Below are 23,296 nucleotides of genomic sequence, written 5' to 3'. Positions count from 1 at the left end.
GTCTAGTTTTATTTGGAATGTGATTTCAGGTTTGATTATTTTAGTTTGTGTTTAAAATACTATATAATAATGTTACTTTTTACTTTCTTAAAAATTATAATTAATTTATAAAAGAGGAATCGTTTCTTAAACCTATTTCGACATCATGCTAAAAAAAGATCACGACTTAATTTAAGTTATAATTCAATTTAAATCACAATTATTTTTACTTGAATGACCTTTTAGACTGAAAATCCATGTTAACGACTTAAGAGTGACCCAATTCAAATTGGGTTCATTAGGTTTTGGAGTGAGCATCATCAACTACCACCACCAAGCAAGCAAGCAGTTCAAAAGTCAATAGAATGGTAATGAAACTTCAGAAATCCTTTTCTCAGTGAAGGAATCGGATGAACTACTTTCACCGCTGAATTACAGTCACATTCCAAATTTCCAATACCCAATTCTAAAAAACTGATGAAAAAAGGATGAACCCTTCAATAATCTCAAAAGGACACTGCAAACAAGAAAATGAAAGAAAGCTTAACAGTGATTGGTTACTTTCGACGTGATTCATTGGAGATATGAAGGCCCACAGGCTACAAAGATTTTATGGTGAATGAATTAAAACTATGAAAAATAATACAGGAAACATACTTTCAAAATTCAATATATAATACAAGGCTGAAAATTTCCAGTACAACAAATTGCTCGTGGTCACTTAGGGGTTTCCAGGTCATGTTGAAAGCAGGTCGAAGGTTTTCTTGAACCCTTCCGAAATCCATGCTTCCTACGGTTTTTGGCACAGAAAGTGGAACATTGACAAGTATCACACCTACTCTAAATATTTAGTCATTACCTGTACCAGATTCCACAAACAGAGCATTAGAACAGGCCCTAACCATATATGTCAAATAAACAGCCAAACATAATCCTAACTAAGGTTCACTTTTTTATTAGCAAATAGCCTCATGTAGAACTACAAATCATGGCTACACAAATCGAACATGATTAGATATCGAGTCAAAATTGATTGATGTGAAACTCCAAAAAAATGGACATCCTAATACCATATCCAGAGGATACACTGTATTAACCAAATTTGAGGGCCCCAACCTTTTACTTCTATCAAGATCTTAAAGATTAAGAACAATGCAACGTATATTATGCAAAGATAAATTCATTACATGGACCTGATAAACAAACTACAATTGACAACATGATGTGTCATGTGACTAAATTATTCGGGTTCAATGACTTCGGGCTTGCAGAGCAAAATTCAAGATACAATTGTTTGTGAGGGGGGATGAGGAGGGGGGCTGTTCTATTTATCCAAAGCTTTTGGAAAGAAATTCCCCTAGCTAGTTGAATGATTCTAGAATTTTATCTTTTCAACAAAATCATTTCAAACTGATTAGGCAATAATGAACAATCATACCAGAAAATAAAAATATTATACAAATTCGTCAGTATGTAACCCTGTTCAGGAGAAATGTGGAACTGCCAAATCCACTTTTAGTATAACATGTTCTAACTAGAGAGATGACATGTTCTGAATCTGGAAGGGTCCGAGTTCTAATATCCAGATGTTCGTATCGTGTAACAAGATATATAAGTATCTTGAGAAGGGGAAGAGAGAGGTAGGCAAATAAATAAAGTCAAAAAAAAAAAATTAAGCAAGCTTGTTGTGCAAAGAGAAATGGAGGAGATTCATCTATATTCTTCCTCGTTATGTAATTATTGCGAAAGTATGCAGTATACTCCAAGTAACTCACCACTTTTAATAGGGTCATCATGTACAAAAAAACTGGCAGCAACTATAAGATAGCACAGCACAAGCATCAAGCCTTTAAAATAATTTGAGGTTCCTTCCTGCAAGTAAAAACAAATTAAAATGGTTGTCAAACACATTAATAATAGTGATGATAACATTCCATACAATGGAATGAAAAACTGATGCCTAACATGGATTCCAATAATATGTTTCTCTCTCTGTGATGTCAACTTAAAATTGACACATTTATAAAAGGTTATATTATTGAGATTTAATTGAATTTTCAGTTCCCATTATACAGGGTAATTTTCTTTTAGTCCCTGTCATTAACTCTAACTGCGATGATGTCATCACACAACACTTCAACAAATTATCAACTCAACAATTATGAAATCATTAAAAGTGTCACGTGAACTTGATGTCATAGTCAAAGACTAAAAACAAAAAAAAAGAAAATCATAATTTTGATTTATTTCAAAAGATGGAGGTATGGTTGTTTGGACGATTTATATAGAAGGGTCATTAACAAGAAGTTGACCCCTCTATCGCGGGCAACTTGTTTCGTCTTCACAATGTAGGAGGAACAATATGTTTGAGCTTGTATGCGTCTTCAAATGTGAGAGGTTCAAGAATTTTTATACTGGAGAACGCCGTTTGCACATATTTTATATATGCTTTTCTTTTTAGGAAGAGAAAGTCATTTTACTTTTAAGACTTATTATTTCACAGACCAATTTGCACAACTCAATTTAGAAATTTTTTATCTAACTTGTTTTACAAGATTTTAAGAATGTTTTGAATATAGTGAAAATAATGTATGGAATTAATTTCTCTTATGTTGAATATTCACATGGGATATTCTATTTATAATAGAAGAAATATAAACTAAACTCAAAATTTAATAAGGAATAATAATAAATTAACTAAAGACAAAAAATAAAGATAAGATATCAATAATGTAATATATCTAACACTTTTTATATTTCACTCTACAATAAATTAAAACATAGGATCTTAAGCTTGACTAAACACCATTAAAAGAGATCTAGCTTCCGACCATCAATTGCTTATAAGTTGGGAAACAATAACAACCACTGCCAACACAATTTACAGGTAAGAAATCAATACCTGCATCATAAACGCAACTACCAACACGGTGATAAAAAGCGTGGCAGTCTCAAAGAGTTGAAAATTCAAGTCCATTTCTTTTCCCATGCACCATCCAATAACCACACAGAAGGGGATCTGCAATTTTCAAGAAAACAAGCATCATTAACTTTAGCAATGATCTACTAATTTTGAAAACATTATAAACTCTAGCCCATTTCTTTTAACAGGATAGTTTATTCACGAAAAGATGCACTAAATGTATACTCCAAATAACCATTTAATAACAGTTCAAGGCCATACCACAAACATAGATATCTGTGTAGACGATCCTATGGCAACTCCAATAGTAATATCCTGAGGAGTGATCGAATCCATTAACAGATCAACAATATTCATAGAATGAAGAGTAAGCTTTGGAAGCCACTTACAAGCTTGTCCTTTACGGCAAACATGATGGCACTGGCATGTTCTGCAGCGTTGCCAACAATTGGAAGCAAGATGACAGAAATAAAAGCCATTGACATATTTAATGACTTAGATGCACCCTGTAAGAGACCAGAAATATTAACGTTTGTCTGTCAACAAGGACAGGAAAAACAGATATTTTGTAACAGCACTTGATCCAGATAATTAGATTAGTACAAATAAGGCTATTGGGCCAATATAGTATATATCACCACTATTTAAAATCTTATTAGTGGATTGCAATATATCTCTTTTTACTTCTACCAAAAGTTCAAAGCAGAATCGAAGGTTGTTATCCCTTGTGACTTGACCTGATCACTTCACTGTTTCCATTGCATAGTTCCAAAAATAAGTAATTCCTTTTTTGTTCAATCTAATTAGTATCAAGCCATTGCTTTTACTCCGTAACTTTTTAAGTTGTTATATTAAATAGTATTATAGTACTTAACTATGTTAAGAGCTGTTGAGATGAGCTCGTTTGTCACATGACCTAAATATTATTAGTATAAATAATTATTAGTTTAAATAAGATTTTGTTTTTTGATTTGATATTTGGCTTTGACCAGGTCACTTCCGCTAAAATTAAGGTGAAACTAATCCTGCCAGGGCTGTCACAACTATTAAATAACAAGGAGACCATCCCATCAATTACATGCTTTAGGGTTCAAACTTGTTGGCAATTAAGATTGTCATTTAACGAATTTGCAGTTTTTCACTTGCTTGTAAGTTTGGTTAAAGTTTGCCTGTGTTAAAAAAGAGGTAGTTGTTGGTGTGGCTCATGATATAAACTTCTAGCTTAGCTCATGTAGTTGTTGGAAATAGCAGCTATCATTTTTAGAAAACTCAATTAGTCCTAATTCTTTAAAGCCACATTGGAAATGAAAAAATTGTTGATGTCAAAAGAAAAGGAGTTGTTAAAGTTGAAAAAAAAAATCAAAGTTTTTTGAGTATGGGACAAATCCTAGAAAGGAATAACTCCTTGTGTTTTAAAAAACATGAGTTGCATCATATTTGACCCTTTCAGATGTGAGCTATGTCCACTAAAATGGAAAACAAGATTTCCAACAGAATGGAAGGATAAAAGACATGCATTCTATTTTACATGAAGCTGGAGATTTGAAAAAAAAAAATACCACTTGAGGAGAAATCAAGCATCTTTGGCCAAAACAAATATGAGGAAGAGAAAGACAAACTCTTTGAAAATTCCAGGATTTATATTGAATATTTTTTCAAGGGTCAGGGAAGCTGCAACAATTATGGCCATCTCTTTGGCAAATACAGGAGACAAATCCTTAAATTGGAAAAACTTTGTCCGGATTATCATATTTCTTCTTATCAAGTCAACTTTCAGAGTCAGAGTACAATGTTGATAATGTTGTTGCAACTGCCATCGTTCAACTAATACCAAAAGCTAAGGTTCTTGAAGATAAAAAATTGATTAAGATGATTACAAGTATTTTGATCCAGGGGATACAACATTCCCTATCGTAAGGTACTTTGAAGTATAAATACATTAAAACTTTGTTTTGAGCTCGGTAGGTCCTTTTAAATCCCAAAAAATCCTCCGTATCTTATTCCAATTTAATCATCCAAGTTGTATCTCTTGCGTGATATCATCTACATTAATTTCTCCATCATTTTGTAACATTGATCACATATAGTTAGAACCTAAGGTACATATCCAATTTACCTAAGACATTTTCCTCTCTTTTTTCCTGAAAAACTAAAATGCTTATATATACTACCAAGTTGCTTAAGCACAAACCCTTCGGTTGCAATGTCTATCTCCAATGATCAAAATTATAATACAAGTCAACTAGTTATCTACTATCCTGCTACAACCTTTTTTAGGGGTGGCTAGTTCATGCCACTATTGAGTACTAGTGGTTGCAAGAGTGTAAGACCTTAAAAGGCTCCATTTTGTTTCTTAGATTTCTCTAGTTGCCCGCATTCCACCACCAAGAACCATTATGTATTGGTTCAAAGTCTTTTGATTCACCCATGATTGCTTTAGAAATTTTTCTAACTTTATTAAACATCTTTTTCAGAAGAAATTATGCCTTTATTATAAATTACCTTCAATATTTTTTCTTAAAGGTCGTATGTTTATCACCCTTGAGCTGTCACCACGTGATTCTTGGATTAGTAACTTACTTTCTATTTATGGCTCTATAAATGAACATCAAAGATCAAGACCTTATATTGCTTAGCAAGACTCTTTTTTGGAACTATCTTGCAAACTCTTGTTCTAGAGCACCTTTCCAAAAGATATCAACAAATAAAATGAAAGCATAATTAAGAAAAATATATAAAGGGCTCAAACTAAAGATTCCAAGAGAATAGAGTCTTTGGTAGTGCAATCATAGTAATTAATGATCAAGAAGTTTTGAAATGATATAGATATACCTCTATGGTATCTACAAGGTATCCAGACAATATAGACATCCATGCTGTCAAAATAGCAAGCCAGGCTATTGCCTCCCATTGAGTTAATTCAAGTTCTTCTTCCTCATCAGAATTTTCACCATCATCTCCTTCCTACATTATAAAGCAAAAAGATTATATGCAAATGCACTGTTGAATGATTTAGAAAAAAGCATTCAATAGGAACCAATTTACTCACGTAAATTCCTCTTTATTTCGAAATATATGTAATGATTTAATATTCTGATCAACTTTAGAAATAATAAAACCATTGTAAACACCGCCAGAGGAGTGAAAACACAAAAATATAAAACTTTTTCCTTTTCTAATACATGCAAAAATAATGCACCCAGACTGACATCTATAAAAATGTGAAGCCACGTTCATGGTAAAGTAGCAGATCTTGGACAGGGAAGTCATCCCCCAACTTCTTATACTTATAAGATTTTCATAATATTCTCAAATACACGTTAAAGTTGTCTATTTCTTACTTATTAACTATAAAGCACAAAGCAGGGACTCTTGCATGGACATCAACACTTAACACCACTAGAGTCTAAAATATAGGATACCACCAGGAAACCGCGTTCACACGTGCACAAAGAGAGACTCTAACAAAATAATATAGTAATAGATCTAAATTGATGGTATTTTCACTTTTTTAAACCAACCTTGTATGTTTTTTCCTATTATAAAAAGCCTAAAAAATGGGAAGAGACAATATTTTTATTATTTCACATTATATTTGAAGTTGACTTGTGTAAAAGTTAAAAAAATTAATATTCTTGAAAAACATTAGGTTTGGCAACCGGTGTTGGCTCAAGTGTTGTTGTGTAGACTTACAAGTGTCAAAGCCAATAAAATATAAATTTTAATTGGAAACCTACCTAGAAGTGTTTCGTGTCTGCAAGACAACACTTTGAACAAGAGAGATATTCCTGCTTTATAGACTATTAATGATTTTAAGTCGTTGAAAGAACATAGAGCATAACACTAATATCAGGTAAACGAAGTTGTTTATGATTATTATTATTATTATAACTGTTATTATTATTATTATTATATAAAATCTTACATTAAGATTTTACTTTAAATTTTATCTTTTGATAGCATTAGCTCTTTATGAATTATTTTAAACATTAATAACACTTTCCTCATGTTAAGCATTTTATTAAATAAGTACCTTTTCAAACTATTCGTTATTTTGCCTTTATCAAACTAATTTTTTGTATAACCTTCGTATACTCGTCGTATACAAGGAAACTTATATAATGTGACTTAAATCTGTAAATATGTCTTGCACGTGGGTTTTTCAAGCAATTTTTCATATAAACTCTGATTTTTTTTTTCTACAAGAAATTTCAGCAAACTTTGCTAAGATTTTGCAGAAAAATATTATCTCCTCAAATTTGTTGAAAATTTCACAACACTTTTTTTGCGTATTCATACAAATTTTCTTTTGTATAAAATACAAAAAATTCTATTCAGTAGCAAAAACAGAAATAGAAGTCTTAAAAAACAAACTTCGAAGGTGCTAATAATAAATTAAAGATATTTTAATATCATAAAAAGAAATTGACTAAGAAAGTAGTTAATATTTGAATAGTATAATGAAATACTAAAAATCACCCATAAGGAGTGATATTATCATGACAGTTTCATTTAATTTAAACATTATAAACTTTATTATTTGACCCTTACAATGTCTTTAGACTTTATTATACAAACTCTACCACTGCATGAGCAAGTTGTAAAGGAAGTTCGGTCACCAATTAGATTTAAATACATAGTCTGTTTTGATGAAACAAAATAATGGTTGTGGCTGTGTTTCCCATTGTCTTCGGGAGTCTACCAAAATTTGACTGAGGAGCTAAACCTCACACCATGCCAATGTAGTCATCTCTCCCAGTTCTTCATTTTTCAAAATATCTTCCACTCGCTATTCTATTGGTAAAATGCTTAATTAAATAAAATACTTTAATCTGACAGTTGAAACAAAAACACGTTTCTTTCTTATTGTGTGTGTGTGTGTATATATATATATATATATATATATATATATATATATATCTTTAAACCACCAAGGGTCTACGGGCAAAATGGTGACTGGTAAATGTGTAACACCAGTTAACACAGGAAAACGACAATGACCGGATGATTAAGTAATCGACCATAGTTGTGACTACTAACAGGTGGCAAACACATTTATCTCCTCCAATAGTTGAAAACTCAAAATATCTAATTGCAACTATGCGGCTTACTCTCCAAAGAGAAAGAAAATGAAAACAAAACATGGATAGGCTTCACCCCAACCACATCACATGGTGCATGCCACGGTAATTATACATCATAAACATGAAGAAAAAGCAACAAAAGAACTAACCTCATTAACTGGAGTATAAACATTTTGCTGACTTCTAAGTTGAAAGAAAAGGTAGCTTGCATATGCCACCAGCATTATGCAGCTGCTAAATCTTGATAGAGACAACACTGACTTCCCTTCATGAACTTCTGAGTGAGTAAAGTAAAGCACAGCAGGAAACAGAATTCCCATTACAGCCATCAAGAGTAACCCAGAATTGACAATGGCAGCTGCCTGTTGCAGAGGCAAACTACAGTGTAAAGTCTGTAACAGAAGAAGGACAAAAACGCAAAGAGACAATTACATGCACTAACTTTCACTAAGATCATGGAAGGTACCTTGTCAAAAACCTGTACTTTTTTGTAGTGGGCAATGCCACCAGTAAAGAAAGCACAGCCAAGAACCAGAAGCATATTTGACAGGATAGAACCGAGTAAAGATTGCTTCACAACCCTCATCATATTGCTTTTCAACGCGTAAATGGATATAATCATTTCAGTTGCATTGCCAAATGTGGCATTAAGCAGACCCCCAACTGCGCAGACCAACAGACGTCAATTCAATTCACCCGTATTCCATGTACTTCAATACAAGCTTACACGCATACAAGGAACTAGTACAATAAACGATGCGTTACTTTGACGGTATGCGTTACTCGTTCTCAACATAGTGTTTCATGTCATCAATCAATCACAAACCATGACTAGTTATTGAACATAGTGAGAAGGTCAAGTAAGATAGACTAGGTCGTGCTGTACTATTGACCAAAAAGCAACCTTAGCTTAGATGACATATATACAACACTAGTTACTATAAAAGGTAGAGCTATACCTGTGGGTCCCGTATAGAAGGCAAGCTGCCTGGATCAAGGATTGGGAAATCGAGCATGTTAGCGATAGATTAGAGAGAAGAGGAAGTAAACGGGATTAGATTAGCATAGATTTGAGTAGACGCGTAAGACTTACTCGGTGGTATAACCGAGACGTTCGGCCAAAGGAGTAATACCCAATAACGTGAAGAAGAAGACCCATCCTTGGTGTCCAGTGAGATAATGCAGTAGAATAGCAAAAGGACCAAACGGAAGCAAGATGTTGATCTTGGCCTTAATTAAGACGAAATATATACTCCTGCTGATGCGTCTAATGTTGAAGGCGGAGGAGGACCGTAAATCGACAACGGTGGTCTCGAAATTGAAGGGGCGGACTTTGGAGGCGGATGGGGAAGAGGCGAAGGGAGTTTGGTCGTCGTCTTCGTTAAGGTTGTCGAAAGGATCGCGTTCTATCTTCTCCTCGAGTGAACCCATCTGCGAAGCAGAGAAGAAGATAGCACAGATCCAGCAAGATACGAAAGGATGACAGAACTGAGCTGCACAGCTTAGGGTCAAATCTAGGGATGTAGATGTGACGATGAGTAAGGAAGAAGCAGCAGAAGACCAAACTCAGAAATGAGAACGACGATGTGATAGCACACCATTCAAATCAAATCATTTCCTGTTCGCGTTTGATGGCCGGCAACTACGCTCTGTCTGGCAAGTCACCAGTCACACCTCCGAACCTTCTGCGAAATCTCCTCTCTCTCTCTCTGTCTTTCTTTCTCTCTCCTCGTTAAAATTAAAATTATTTATATATTTCCATGTCCAATCTCAATGTCTTTCGTTTTTCCTCCCGCCTCCACGTGTCTTTCATCCTTAAATAAATATCAAAATTTTCTCAAATACCCATATTTATCTGCATTTTGTTCACAGCGTTAAAATGCCAACAAAAATGTAATAAATAAATAAACTATATTTCAAGTACCGTGAAGTTTCTATCAACTTAATTCATCTGAAAAGCTAACTTTTGTACTTTGACTGTAGGTCACGGAGGGATGGAATTTACTGTGTATCAACAGTAAATTATATTTTAACTGATGATAATTTTTTATTGTTTTCACATTTTATATTTAAATATTAATTTAATATATTACTGTTTACGTGTAATAAATTTTCTTGTGGTGGAATTTTAAACAGGATTTTGTTTTTTAAAATATATGAATTACAAGCACTGTAGAAAAAAAAAATGTATTATCTAAATAATATAGTTATATAGTTGTTTAGAAAATGGTGTTTAAAAAATGTATACAAGTTCATACAAGTTCTATTTTTCTCCTTCGTTTAAGATGTAATCAAATAGTAAATAAAATAATTATCTCAAGAAAGTTTATAAGGTGGATAACAAATATTTCTAAATTTATAAATTTAATATTTACCTCTTAAATTTCTCTTCAGATTTTTATTAAAATAAAACTAAATTATATACTCGAAATTATTAAGATTGAAGATAATCATTTCACCATGGATAAGCGGCACCTACTTGAAGATTCTCTCCTGTGTTGACAATAATCATTATAATTTGAATCGTGGTGCATCCGAGTGATTACAATATTTTGAATTTTCCAGATAAAATAATTATTGTCACACCTCATTTAATATCCCTCAGTGGGATACACGTGTCAGCCGTCCGGTCTTCCCTGGTAAAGTGGGAGACCAACTCTGTCAAGTTTTTAATTTTCTTCCTTCGTGATCCGTGTAGCAGCAGCAGAACTGTGAACTTTCAGGAAGTGGAAGTCAGGTGGCACGCTGGAAGTGGGCCGAGCGTGCTAGGTGGAGGCAGTATTTAAGGTAAGATGAAAAATTCTGACGTCACTTTTCCCATGCAATCTTCATCTTCCTCAAACTCAACTTTCTGAAAATCTCAAATCCTCCTCCTTCTCTCTAAAACCTCCCAACCTTCTCTCTAAAATCCTAACCAATCTACTGTTCCGATCATCATTCAGATCACGTCTGAAGACTCCTGGTGCTTGTCCCTTTCACTTGAACCGTTCGGTTTCAGTTTGCATCCGGTAAGTTCCAAAGACTTCGTTATTGACTTAAGCTTTCTCACTTCCTGCATGCATGCACCATTAAAGCTTGCATGTACCTATGAAACCATTTCTCTGAACCTACTTTTGGTATTTGACTCTAGACCTTGGGAAACTTAGAAGAGATAATTGCTACCAACCTACTTTCGAAGTCTTAGCTGGAATTAGAGGTAAGGGAAGCTTATAAAGTTTAATTATAATTTCTCTGTATGGTTTGAATGTATGCCTGATTTAATGTATGTTTGTTATCTAAAGTAGTTTGTTTGATTTCTTATGATTGAAATATGGTATGTTGTTGTATGAGTTGTATGATAATTATGAACTATAAATTTTGCACTGATGTGAGTATGTATAAAACTTAGAGAAAATATGAATCTGAGATCGAAGATCATTAGGACCGTCCGGTCCTCCCTTTTTCCATTCGGTCTGTTCGGACTGATCGGCCTAGTGTGTTTATTAAACTTAGTTGGTTTCCTTTAAATGTTTTATTGATAGTTACTTAAGAACGCCGGACATAAACCTAGCGTTCGACCTTACAAGTGTTCGGCCTTAGGCTGACACTTAAATTGTAAAATATGCAAATCGGATATTCCTTCTTTTGAAACCGTTCGGTCACTTAGTGACTGAATGGTCTAGTAAGCTTTTGTTTATTGAAATGTCCGGTTTGTGGACTAAAGTTCTTTTACCTCTTTAAAGAGTTTCTCCTTTCTTATTCCGTCTGTTTGAGAAGTGTCCGGTCATAGACCAACCTTCGACCATGATTTGTACTTGTTTTATAATATTCTTTGCCAAACCGTCCGGATGACTATCACTTATAGTCAATCCTTTGGGTTACGGTCTTATTCCTTTTCGGACCATTCGGCCAATCGTTTGACATTCTTCTGTTGTTCAGTCTCACCACTTATTTAAATTCTTGGTACTCAGTTTCCCATTTCGATTAAACCGTTCGGTCACTATTAATTATAATTCAGTCTTTGGTATTTGGTACTTTTCTTAACATCCTTACAATTTGGAAGTGATAATGAACCTTGATTGAATGTGGCTGAGTAAGGGAATTCCAATGGAGGAATGTCTCATAATTGATTGGTGTAGTATGACCATGACTAAGGCTCAGGTTCTAACTCTATCCTGATATTCCGTGATTACACCTTCTCAAGTAAAGAAGGGTAACTCATGCGTGGGAATGGCAGGAGGTCCTTTAGCCTCAGGGTATTTCTATACCGAGGTGGTTCCACTGGACTAACCTCGGGTGGCGGTCTGATGAGTGTATCCCAACCAGGTCCACCCGGGTGTAAAGAGCGGCGAGCATACATAGTCATACCGTCTAGACAGAGTCTAAAGATGTGCATATGTTGATTTTGGTGTTAATAATCTGTAATTATGATTGTGTTTGGGAGATGTGTTTATATTTTTAAAATACATGAATATGATTAATTAAATTTACACAAGCTTACCCTTTTCTGTTGTGTTTTGTCTATGTTGTCGTTCGGTATCCGACCGTTCGGTTATTCTCTTCATTGCAATGATCATCCTTTTGGGATGTGAGCAGAGGATACATTAAAAGCTACTTTGGAAGACACTCTGGAGGATGCTGTGCAGGCTGAGCAACCTGTGGAGGCCGTACCTGAAAGCTATGCAGACCCATCCGGCCTTTAGACTAGTTTATTTTATTTTCTTTTAGTTAACTAGCCGTCCGGTTCTGGTTTTGTAAAACCGTTCAGTCTATTTTGTAAATACTGTATTTAATCTTCCTGTTGTACAGTTTTAAATTTTAATGATATTTTCCTATCTCTTTCACCTCTATGCTTATTCACTACTATTCTCCTTTATTGTTTATGTTAACTCCTAAAATGAATTATAGCTTTGGTTATACTTATTGAGATGTTACAATTATTATATATGTATTATAACATATATAATAATGATAGCAAAAAAAAATCCTTGTTCTTTAGAGGCACTTTCTCCTTCCAAATCTTATAAGTTTCTTTCCGTACCTCAAAAAAAATTTCCTTTTATCTTTTTCTGAATTATAAAATCTTAAAATAAAATATAACTTTCAGATTATACAATCCATTTTTTTTTTTAAAGAAAAAGTGATGTTTTAGATTATATAAAAGAGTCGGATTACATAATTAAAAAGAGCAAAATAGAAATATTATTCATATGGAGAGGTTTTGGAAGTGCAGGAAGAAACTACATTCTTTTCATTGGATAATTCATAGGAAATTTAACAGGCCATAATATTTTGGGTTGGAATCCTCTAAACACAATGAAGCTAAGAACTATATTACTCTTATGCAGAATACGTAAAATCTACCATTAAAACAATAAAGAAAATATTTCTCATCGATGATAATGGGCGATAAGGCATACACTTACATAACCTAAAATATATTAAAACTAAATGATGACCTTACAAGTATAATCATCTTCTTTTAGAGAATATAAATATAAACTAAATAATAATATTATTTTGTATATTATAAATGAAGTTTAAATCACCATATATAAATAGGACTGTGACAGAGTACAGCCGCTACTTCTGATTTTACTAATTCCTTTTAATTTAGCTCTTTCAGACAGAATGAAATTTATGTTTTGTTTCTCTAATTTCTCACGAAAACTTCAACTAGTAGTTGCATTATTATGCTAAAATGTTGTGATTACATCACCAAAATACTTACACGGATTCATTGACTATGGTCCGGCTAGGTGCCAATTGTAAACTTAGGTTCGGTTAGGTACCAATGTAAGGCCCACGAATGGCCACTGATGGACCATATGAATATCTCCATTCTCCACAACATAAGCATCTATCCTGCTCAACCCCGTTTTCTAGAGTACAAAATTTGCAAGACCAAACTTTGAACTTGGAAACACCTTTCCGCATTTCTGTTCCACAGGCTTCGCATAGCAATGCTAATGGCTGCAATACACCAGATCACCACCACAAATAATTCTAGTCAATGCGTGCAAGAGCATATTTCCAATCACATTTAAATTTACCAAATAATAGCATTATTATTAATAACACAAAAGACCTCAGCAGACAAAGATTTTAGTCCCTGCGCAGTGAGTTAACATAATATAACCAACAAACACTAGATCAATGTGTTTTTGGGAATTTCAGGGGTGCTACAAAGCATAGAAACTCCTCTATAAAGCTCACGCATTTTTCAGATAATCTCAACTTAATATGCTTTTCAAAGTTGGGTACATAGTTGCCTAGGTACAATTTCTCCAAGTGAACAGGTTTAAACATTATTGATCAGATTCTTATAGTTATAAAATGACTATAGAAATCAAGTGATGGCACATGTTGATCAATACAGATTGAAATACCGGTTCAAAATTAAAGGCACAGGTGAAAAGGGTAGAGCCTTACCTAATCATCCCTATAATCAAAATAGCAGGCTATATACATAGGTTAATCAGTAAACAAATTGACACTAACCTTTGTGTACAGCATATATTGTTTTCTTTATGCCAAAACATCGTGTACACATCTAACAACCTACTTCATCAATATGGTAGAATGACCTTTAATTTCATTAATCAAGTTTGGCCTCCAGCAAGACAACTTGAAAATTTGAAGAGCTTATGAAACTAGTGTCCAGGCACTGTTGAATTATCCTTTTCATTCTGCTAGGCATGCTGATGTTGGATGGGCGGATACAGATTGGAAATTTTCAAGTTAATAAGATTATTGTTTTTCTTGATTGAATACAGTAATGAAATAGAACATTGTACATACATAATTTAATATTAAATGAAATCAAAACGAGAACTACTTTATACAATCTATCAATTCATTATTATAGAAGCATACCAAATTGTACCTTATTTAACAAAGTGCAAGTGTTGCACTGCCATTTTGCTCCCTCAAATGTTTCCTTGGCTGTTGCAGATTGGATAGCCGAAGTTTGAATAGATCTTGCAGAAGCTTCACTAGAACTTGTATTCTCCCTTATTTGAGACTCACTCCTTTGAGACTTTGACCCACACCACTTGTCATCGTGCAGTCTCCTTTCAGCAGCCATGGCAGCAGCTTGTATTGGACTCAGAGAAGACTTAATATTTGTATCACCACCTAAATACTGAGGTCCTGAAGGAAGCAAAGCTCCATGACGTGCTCTGCTTTCAGCAGCTGCCAATGCAGTCCGGCGAAGTGATAACAAAGGCGGTTGCTGGGAGGACCCACCTAGACGTCTTCCATAAAGCTCAAATCCTTTCCCAGTGTTATTAATCCCTTTGACCATCAGTTCTTCACATTCCTACAGCAGAATAGGGGTTGAACTAAAAATACTTATTATCTATGACCAGTGCCAATAAGGATGTGCGTATATATACAAAGATAGCAAGTCAGCAGAAACAATATATTCATAAACAATTATCAGCACATCATGCGAAAATAAGGATTCCACTTTTTATATAGGCAATGTAATCTGACGAGTCTTCCTTTTAAATTTCATCGATACATGAAATATTCAATTAGGTAAACTACTTAAAGAAATGGGTGCTTATCTACCAGGATAACTTTGTGTGAACCATAAATTTATGCTAAATTTTAGAACTAAGGGACTACAAATATAAATTGATAGAGAGCAACACATAATTACCCTTCTGATTTCATCCAAAAGGTTATAAAACTGAGCATTATGGGGACCATGTTCATTATGGCAAAGCTCGTGCAACATGGTATCGAGAATCTGCTCATATGGGAAGAAATCCCAATCGCAGTTTGGCCTCCGCAGTCTTATCTTTATTTCTGCACCCGGTCCTATATTTAACCCTAAAAGTGATGGATTGGCAGGGCTGCACACCAAAATTTTAGACGACTAATACTAACACAAGAACATAGCATTTAAAAAAGTAAAAGGAAGGGATTTCAATACTCAAGTACCAGAATTCAGAAAGAACATTGACTTTCCATTTCCTTTTTCGCATTATCGGTTGAACCTGCTTAGCTACCTTTTCAAGAATCTTCCTTGCTTCATCTTCTCCGATTCTTTTTAGCGGCTTGATTTCCCAGACTTTGTTAAGATCATTAAGATCCATGCTAGCATAAGAAAAAGGCTCCTAAGCTTTGCTTCGTTCAATTCTTACGCTCTTTTGATCCTTGTTTGTTACTCTTATCTCTAACATTTTCCAAACACAAATATTAATTAAATATAGATAATTACGTCGATTTCAATGATTGAAATTTTAAATTTTGAACAAAAACTCTTAGCTCTAACACCATTTAATTTTTTAGTCGGATTTTTATTGTTGGATTGCGAATTAATTTTGAATTGATTATTCGAATTATAGATTCATATTAAATTGATATTTTTTAAAAAATTCAATTTTAATTTTGAACAAATGAAATAAACATATTAAATCCTAGAAATAATAATTATTTTTAAAGTAATTTAATTATAATTTTAGTAAAAAAAATATCATTTAAAAAAATATACATTTAAAAATCTATAAATTATAAAAATTCACATTACATTTACGTGAAATATTCAAAAATTTATAATTATTTTTTATTTACTAGAATATTAATCTTTTAGTTAATATTTGAGAGAGTATGAATTGATAATTTTTTTAGGAGACGGTGCTATTGTTTGAATTTAACTTGGATAAGTTGAGTAAAAGTGTTTGGATTTACAAATAATTTGAGAGAGTATGAATTGATAATTTTTTTAGGAGACGGTGCTATTGTTTGAATTAAAGAAAATATGATATGATTTAAATAGATCTGAAATTAAAGTTTGTTTGTGATGGTAGATATGATTGATTAAAAAATGTTTCAATAAATAAAATTAGATAATTATAATTTTATCTTTTAAGATAAGATTTAAATTTAAATATAAATAGTGGAAATAATTATAGTATTAGTTTAAAAATGTTCTTTATAGTTAAAAACAAAAACTGGAAAGATAAAATTAAAAGACAATTGTGTGAATATATTTAATTACATTTTTTAAATAATAATTTGTATATTATTATTATAAGTATTTTTAACATTATAGCTATAACAATAATTAAGTTGTATTATTTGAGATATTACAAAATGATAATGATAATATTATTTATTAATAAATTTTTATTATTGTTATATATATATATATATATATATATATATATATATATATATATATATATATATATTATTCTCGTTCGTTTTGGTATAGACTAACCCGAAAACAAAAGCTCTAATTTGTCATTTACTAAACATAACTATTTAAACTTTACATTTTGATATTTATACTTAAAAGTAATTTATATGACTTTTTACACAAAATATATAAAAACTAAAAAATATAATTTCGAAGCATAAAGATTAAAATCGAAAATTTGTTAATTATAAGAATTTCAAAATATGAAAAATGTCACGATACCAAATTGGAAAAGAAAAGAAAAATACGAAGGAAGTGCTAACTTATTTTCGCTGTAAAACAAGTCCAGTTTTGATTTTTAAACTAATGTTTTAATTTAGTTGATATTATCAACTTCTAATTATACGTTTGTTTGTTTTTTTTTTTTTTTTGCCTTAGTCTGTTTTAAAATGAAATACATCGTATTGTGGCATATAAAAGTGAATGCATTTTGGAAAAAAAATATAATTTTTTAATAAAATTGTTATGCGTATGAAAAAGTATAATTACATGTAGACAAAGAGATTAAACGCGGTAGTAGGTGGTGGTGGAGGTGGAGCCATGCAAGTTCCAGCCAAAACCGAGTTACAGTTACACAGAATTTGGAGCTGATAAACTGAATCCATGGGCTGGATTGATATGTAAATATATTTATAAATCATATAGTTGTTTTTATAATAAATATATTGATATGTAAATATATATTTATAGCGATGATTTTTATAATAAATTATTTTAGTTTTATAATAAATCACAGCTGCTTAATTATTAAAATATATTAATTTCTATTTAGCAAAAGATTGGAATTTAAATGCTATATTCCAAAAAAAAAAAAATAATAAAAAAACAAATTTTCCGACATTTAGAGGTATAAAACTGCTTCATCATTAATGGTTGTCACCTCATCTACCTACTTTTTTATGCCTTTTTAATGTTATATGTACTTTTTTTTTATAGTTATTATATATTAGATTTATTTTTCGATAAACAATGTTGCGTCTGAATAAAAAGATTCATCTCTATCAATATACCTTCCAATGGTAAATTTATATGTTCAAATCCTCCCTTCAGTATGATAAATATTCATATGTTTAGTTTCTAATAACAAAAAAAATATAAATTAAAAGAATAATTCTATTAATCTTATTTAAAATTTACTAATTATTAAATAACTGAAAACATATTTAATAGTAATTATTATATGTGTTTATTAAAATAATAATAATATCATTTTTCTCTCTAATAAATACAATCTAATAATTACTAAAAGTGAAAAAAAAATTAACAATTACTTCAACTATTTAACAAAATTCAAATAAACTTAATGAAATTAATTTTTTTATATTAAGACTAATAATTTTTTCATTAAACTCAAATTAAAATACATCAATATTTATGATAATAAAGTATTTTTTTTCTAGAACAATGCTCCTAATATTATAAAAAATATTATTATACACAACAAATAAACTTGTTTTTAGGAAATATTCATATTAATGAGGTAAAGAATGTCTTCTTATACATTTAAGTTTAAATATTTGCTCTTTTACTAATTTTTAAAATTAATTTATTAACATTATCAATTTTGTTTTATTATTATAAAATTAGTTGATGTTTTGGTTATCATAAGATTTTATATATGTATTGTATAATATTTTATATAACTTTTTCATTTTTTTTCAAATTTCATTTTGATATTAAAATATTAAATATCTAATAATACTGTAAATATATATTTTTTAATAAAAATGAAAATGAAATAAAAGTTTTATAGACAAAAGTAAATTTTTACTCCAAAAATAAAAATGTAATAAGAAAACCTCTTCTCTTCGTCCGTCGTCATCCAAATCTTTCTCGGATAGTTGAATATAGTCAGTTATATATCCAATGTTATTATTTTATACTTAGTTACATAAGAAATAATAAATTCATTCCATAAGCACAATTTTTAAAGTAAAAAGTTACTTGAATTAACACAGAAAGACCATAAAAAAATTCAAAATCCCACTAATGTGAAAGCTTGAAGACAACACAGACACCATTTATTTGTTTACTGACAACAATGAATGATGTTTCAAGCATGAGTCAGAGCACAGAAGAGTTGATTTCCCATTGCAGCGGTGCTTTCCAAAGGTGAGACCTTTACGAGTCTTCACCGCTGAAGCAATGCATTCCATCATCTTCACCATGTGGCTTATTTTCTTGTCTTGCTTCTTGTATGCTGTCTCTGCACTCAGCTCCGATGGGGTCACCCTGTTGTCACTCACGAGGCACTGGAAATCCGTGCCTCCTTCCATAAACACCACCTGGCTCGCCTCTGATTCCACTCCATGCTCCTCCTGGGTAGGACTTCAATGTGACCATGCCCACCATGTCATCTACCTTAACCTCACAGGTTATGGGATTTCTGGTCAATTAGGTCCTGAAATTGGAAACATTTCTCGCCTACAGTACTTAGACCTTACAGGTAACAACCTCAATGGCCCAATACCTCACTCCTTAAAAAACTTGCACAGCCTCCAGTTTCTCAGCCTTGCTCAAAATCAGCTATCTGGTGAAATTCCACATTCCTTGTCTCAAATACCTGGACTGCAGCTTGTTGATCTATCATATAACCTTTTAAGGGGTTCCATCCCCACTAGCATTGGGAACATGTCTGAGCTCCTGCTGTTGTATCTTCAGAGTAACCAGTTGTCCGGGACAATTCCTTCATCCATTGGGAATTGCAGTAAATTGCTAGAATTGTATCTGGATAGGAATCAGTTGGAGGGTGTCCTGCCTCAGAGTCTAAATAATCTCGGTCTTCTGGATCATTTTGATGTCTCCGGTAATAGACTTACGGGTACTGTTTCTTTGGGTTCACCTAGTTGTAAAAATTTAGTAGTTTTGGATCTTTCAGACAATGACTTTAGTGGTGGCCTTCCCTCAAGCCTGGGGAACTGTAGTAGTTTATCCGAACTTGTTGCCGTGAACTGCAATTTGGTAGGGAATATTCCACCCTCCTTTGGCCTATTAACCAAGCTTTCGATTCTATACCTTCCACTAAACCGTTTATCTGGAAAAATACCTCCAGAAATTGGCAACTGCAACTCTCTGACAGAGTTACAGCTGTATTCCAATCGACTTGAGGGAAACATTCCAAGTGAATTGGGAAAACTAAGAAAACTGGTTGATTTGCAATTGTTTTCAAATCAATTGACTGGTGAAATTCCACTCAGCATCTGGAAGATTAAAGGTCTTCAATCTCTGCATCTGTATAATAACAGTCTTTCTGGAGAATTGCCATTGGAGATTGCAGAGCTCAGGCAGCTGAAAAACATCACTTTGTTTAGCAACCAGTTTTCCGGTGTTATACCTCAAAACTTGGGAATTAACAGTAGTTTAGTTCTGTTGGACTTCACAAGTAATAAATTCACTGGCAACATCCCACCAAATCTGTGTTTTGGGAAGAAGTTAAAGATCCTGAATTTGGGCATCAATCAACTTCAAGGTAGCGTACCTCCTGATGTTGGGAGCTGTACAAGCCTTACAAGATTAATCCTCAAACAGAATAATTTTACTGGGCCTCTTCCTCATTTTAAGAGCTGTCAAAATCTCGTTTATATGGAGATTGGCAACAACAAAATTCATGGAACAATTCCATCAAGTTGGGGAAACTGCACACGTATCACTGACTTAATTCTGTCCATGAACAAATTTACAGGGCCAATACCATCAGAGCTAGGGAACCTGGTGAATCTTCGGACTTTGAATCTCGCTCACAACAACTTAGAAGGTCCTTTGCCCTCTCAGCTATCAAAGTGCACCCAAATGGACAGGTTTGATGTCGGATTCAATTTCCTAAATGGTTCATTGCCATCAAGTCTGCAGAACTGGACAAGGCTAACCACATTAATTTTGAGCGAGAATCGCTTTAGTGGGGGCCTCCCATCTTTCCTGTCGGAATTCAAAATGATTTCTGAGCTACAACTTGGTGGCAATCTGTTCGGAGGCAAAATTCCCATATCAGTTGGAGCAATGCAGAACTTGATCTATGGTTTGAATCTAAGTTCAAATAGGTTGACTGGTGAAATTCCTGTAGAGATTAGGAACCTGAAAATGTTGCGAACACTGGATCTGTCTCATAACAATTTGACAGGAAGCATAGAAGTTCTTGGTGAACTCATCTCCTTAGTGGAACTCAATATTTCATACAATTCTTTTCGTGGTCTTGTACCAAACACGCTGATGAAGTTGCTTAATTGTCCCTTGTCATCGTTCCTGGGCAATCCTGGCCTATGCATCAGATGTTCAGCGTCAGATTGCTTGGCTTGCTCGGAAAGAAGCTCTCTAAAATCATGCGATGACAAATCTACTAAACGGAAAGGCTTGAGTAAAGTTCAAACTGTGAAGATGTTTCTTGGATTGTCCATATTTCTTGGTTTGTCGTTACTGGCATTAGTTTGTGTTATTGTTTTTGGGAGAACAGCTAAGCAGGAAAACCATATCTCTTCTGAACAGGGTTCTTCATCCCTTCTTAACAAAGTCATGGAGGCTACAGAAAACCTAAATGATCGATATATTATTGGTAGAGGAGCCCACGGAATTGTTTATAAAGTTGTGATAGGTCCAGACAAAGCTTTTGCGATGAAAAAGATAAGATTTACTGCGAGTCAAGGTAAGAACTCAAGCATGGCCAGAGAAATTCAGACCCTTGGGAAAATCAGGCATCGAAATCTTGTCAAATTGGAAGACTTTTGGTTGAGAAAAGATTGTGGTCTAATTTTGTATAGCTACATGGCAAATGGAAGTCTCCATGATGTTTTGCATGAAAGGGTTCCAACACCAACCTTAAAGTGGAATGTCCGGTATAAGATAGCTGTTGGAATTGCTCATGGATTAGCTTATCTCCACTATGACTGTGACCCTCCGATCGTGCACCGAGACATCAAGCCCAGCAATATACTTCTAGACTCTGACATGCTGCCTCACATTGCTGACTTTGGTATTGCCAAACTTCTGGAACAGTCTTCTCCTGCTTCAAATACTTCCATTGCTGTGCCAGGTACAATTGGTTATATTGCTCCAGGTAAGTCTTGTACATTATTATTGATTGGATGTGTGTTTCCTTTACAAATCAGATTTAATAAATCTTCTTATGCATTGGCATGTTTGTGACATGGACAGAGAATGCTTATGCAACAACAAGTAGTAGGGAGTCTGATGTGTACAGTTACGGGGTTGTTTTGCTTGAGCTGATAACAAGAAAGAAGGCAGTCACAGATCCTTCGTACGAGGATGGTGTTTTGGTGGATTGGGTTAGGTCTGTCTGGAGGGAAACAGGACAAATTCATCAAATTGCTGATTCAATACTTTCCTGCGAATTTGCTGATACCCATATAATGGAAAACCTTATCAAAGTGCTTATGGTTGCTTTGAGATGTACTGAGAAGGATCCACACGAGAGACCCACAATGAGAGATGTTATTCATCAATTAAACTAGAAAAGGGCTATGTATTGTGCTTTACGATACCCACCAGATCAAAGAGCCTTGTACACAGAAGCAACAGCAATAATAATTAGTACAATTACTGCTCTGCTAAACTATCATCATCGATCTCACTGCTTACCTTCCTCCACTCTCCATTATCTTCACTAAATAATAATTAGACAAAACTCAGACTTATTTTGATACAACCGTTTATTACTTCAAATTATAATGTCATTTCAATCATTCATATTGATTTTCAACACTGTTTCTTATTTTTAAAATTATAAAAACACTTATTTTTAGTAAAAAGTAAGTAACACTAGAAGAAATATCAAAGAAATAAATAGGCGAATCTAAATTTTGATTTTGTTTTTAATTAATGTATTATCACATTCTGCCCCCACCCAACCCTTTCACCTCATAATGAAATACTTGTATGAGAAAATCTATAATTATTAAATAATAATAGAATTACGCGTTTTAATTTGTAACAAAGTTATGTGTTTATAAATGTAAAATCTGTACACTAATAGTATACAATAATTTTACACTTTCACTTAATCATAAATTTTAATTAATAATCTGTTTAATTATCCTAAAAGTCTTGTTAATGACTATATTTAAGTAGTTCACTTTTTTGAACTAGCGGTAATATAATTTAAATCCTAAT

General features: G+C 33.0%; 3 protein-coding genes across 4 annotated transcripts; 1 reads left to right on the top strand and 2 right to left on the bottom strand.

The window, feature by feature from the left end:
• Nucleotides 1–454: 454 nt before the first annotated feature.
• Nucleotides 455–9,723, bottom strand: LOC106762280 (vacuolar cation/proton exchanger 3). Its single transcript, XM_014646095.2, has 10 exons — nt 9,080–9,723; nt 8,946–8,974; nt 8,453–8,649; nt 8,136–8,348; nt 5,735–5,866; nt 3,292–3,408; nt 3,164–3,217; nt 2,882–2,998; nt 1,755–1,851; nt 455–838 (listed from the first exon to the last, which is right to left on the bottom strand). The coding sequence occupies exons 1-10, from the start codon at nt 9,415–9,417 to the stop codon at nt 828–830; spliced, it is 1,305 nt and encodes a 434-aa protein (XP_014501581.1). The 5' UTR covers nt 9,418–9,723; the 3' UTR covers nt 455–827.
• A 3,862-nt stretch (nt 9,724–13,585) lies between these two features.
• Nucleotides 13,586–16,149, bottom strand: LOC106762160 (DNA-dependent metalloprotease WSS1-like). 2 transcript variants are annotated; one of them, XR_002667954.1, is made up of 5 exons: nt 15,916–16,149; nt 15,632–15,827; nt 14,852–15,286; nt 14,467–14,666; nt 13,802–13,938 (listed from the first exon to the last, which is right to left on the bottom strand). XR_002667954.1 is itself a non-coding variant. In XM_014645905.2 (4 exons), exons 1-4 carry the CDS (start codon nt 16,068–16,070, stop codon nt 13,750–13,752), a joined length of 975 nt encoding a protein of 324 aa, XP_014501391.1. In that variant the 5' UTR covers nt 16,071–16,149; the 3' UTR covers nt 13,586–13,749. The 2 variants fall into 2 exon arrangements, 1 of the variants encoding a protein (XP_014501391.1); XM_014645905.2 differs by lacking the exon at nt 14,467–14,666 and having other exon boundaries at nt 13,586–13,938.
• Nucleotides 16,150–19,114: 2,965 nt separating this feature from the next.
• Nucleotides 19,115–22,857, top strand: LOC106762159 (receptor-like protein kinase). Its single transcript, XM_014645904.2, has 2 exons — nt 19,115–22,223; nt 22,322–22,857. The coding sequence occupies exons 1-2, from the start codon at nt 19,322–19,324 to the stop codon at nt 22,636–22,638; spliced, it is 3,219 nt and encodes a 1,072-aa protein (XP_014501390.1). The 5' UTR covers nt 19,115–19,321; the 3' UTR covers nt 22,639–22,857.
• Nucleotides 22,858–23,296: the final 439 nt, after the last annotated feature.

The sequence above is a fragment of the Vigna radiata genome, chromosome 5 (assembly GCF_000741045.1).
Source record: "Vigna radiata var. radiata cultivar VC1973A chromosome 5, Vradiata_ver6, whole genome shotgun sequence".
NCBI lineage: Eukaryota > Viridiplantae > Streptophyta > Magnoliopsida > Fabales > Fabaceae > Vigna > Vigna radiata.
Note: the sequence above shows the minus strand (reverse complement) of the source record. Positions and strands in the feature narration are given on the sequence as shown.

Bases quoted from the DNA above. Each gene is read 5' to 3' on its own strand.
- LOC106762280 (XM_014646095.2), bottom strand. From the start codon at position 9,417: ATGGGTTCACTCGAGGAGAAGATAGAACGCGATCCTTTCGACAACCTT. The intron at 5,867-8,135 runs GTTAGTTCTTTT...TTTATAATGTAG, and splicing joins TTTATACTCCAGTTAATGAG to GAAGGAGATGATGGTGAAAA. The intron at 3,218-3,291 runs GTAAGTGGCTTC...ATCACTCCTCAG, and splicing joins TTGCCGTAAAGGACAAGCTT to GATATTACTATTGGAGTTGC.
- LOC106762160 (XM_014645905.2), bottom strand. From the start codon at position 16,070: ATGGATCTTAATGATCTTAACAAAGTCTGGGAAATCAAGCCGCTAAAA. The intron at 15,828-15,915 runs GTACTTGAGTAT...TTTGGTGTGCAG, and splicing joins AATGTTCTTTCTGAATTCTG to CCCTGCCAATCCATCACTTT. The intron at 15,287-15,631 runs GTAATTATGTGT...ATTCTGCTGTAG, and splicing joins TTTTGGATGAAATCAGAAGG to GAATGTGAAGAACTGATGGT.
- LOC106762159 (XM_014645904.2), top strand. From the start codon at position 19,322: ATGCATTCCATCATCTTCACCATGTGGCTTATTTTCTTGTCTTGCTTC. The intron at 22,224-22,321 runs GTAAGTCTTGTA...TGACATGGACAG, and splicing joins AATTGGTTATATTGCTCCAG to AGAATGCTTATGCAACAACA.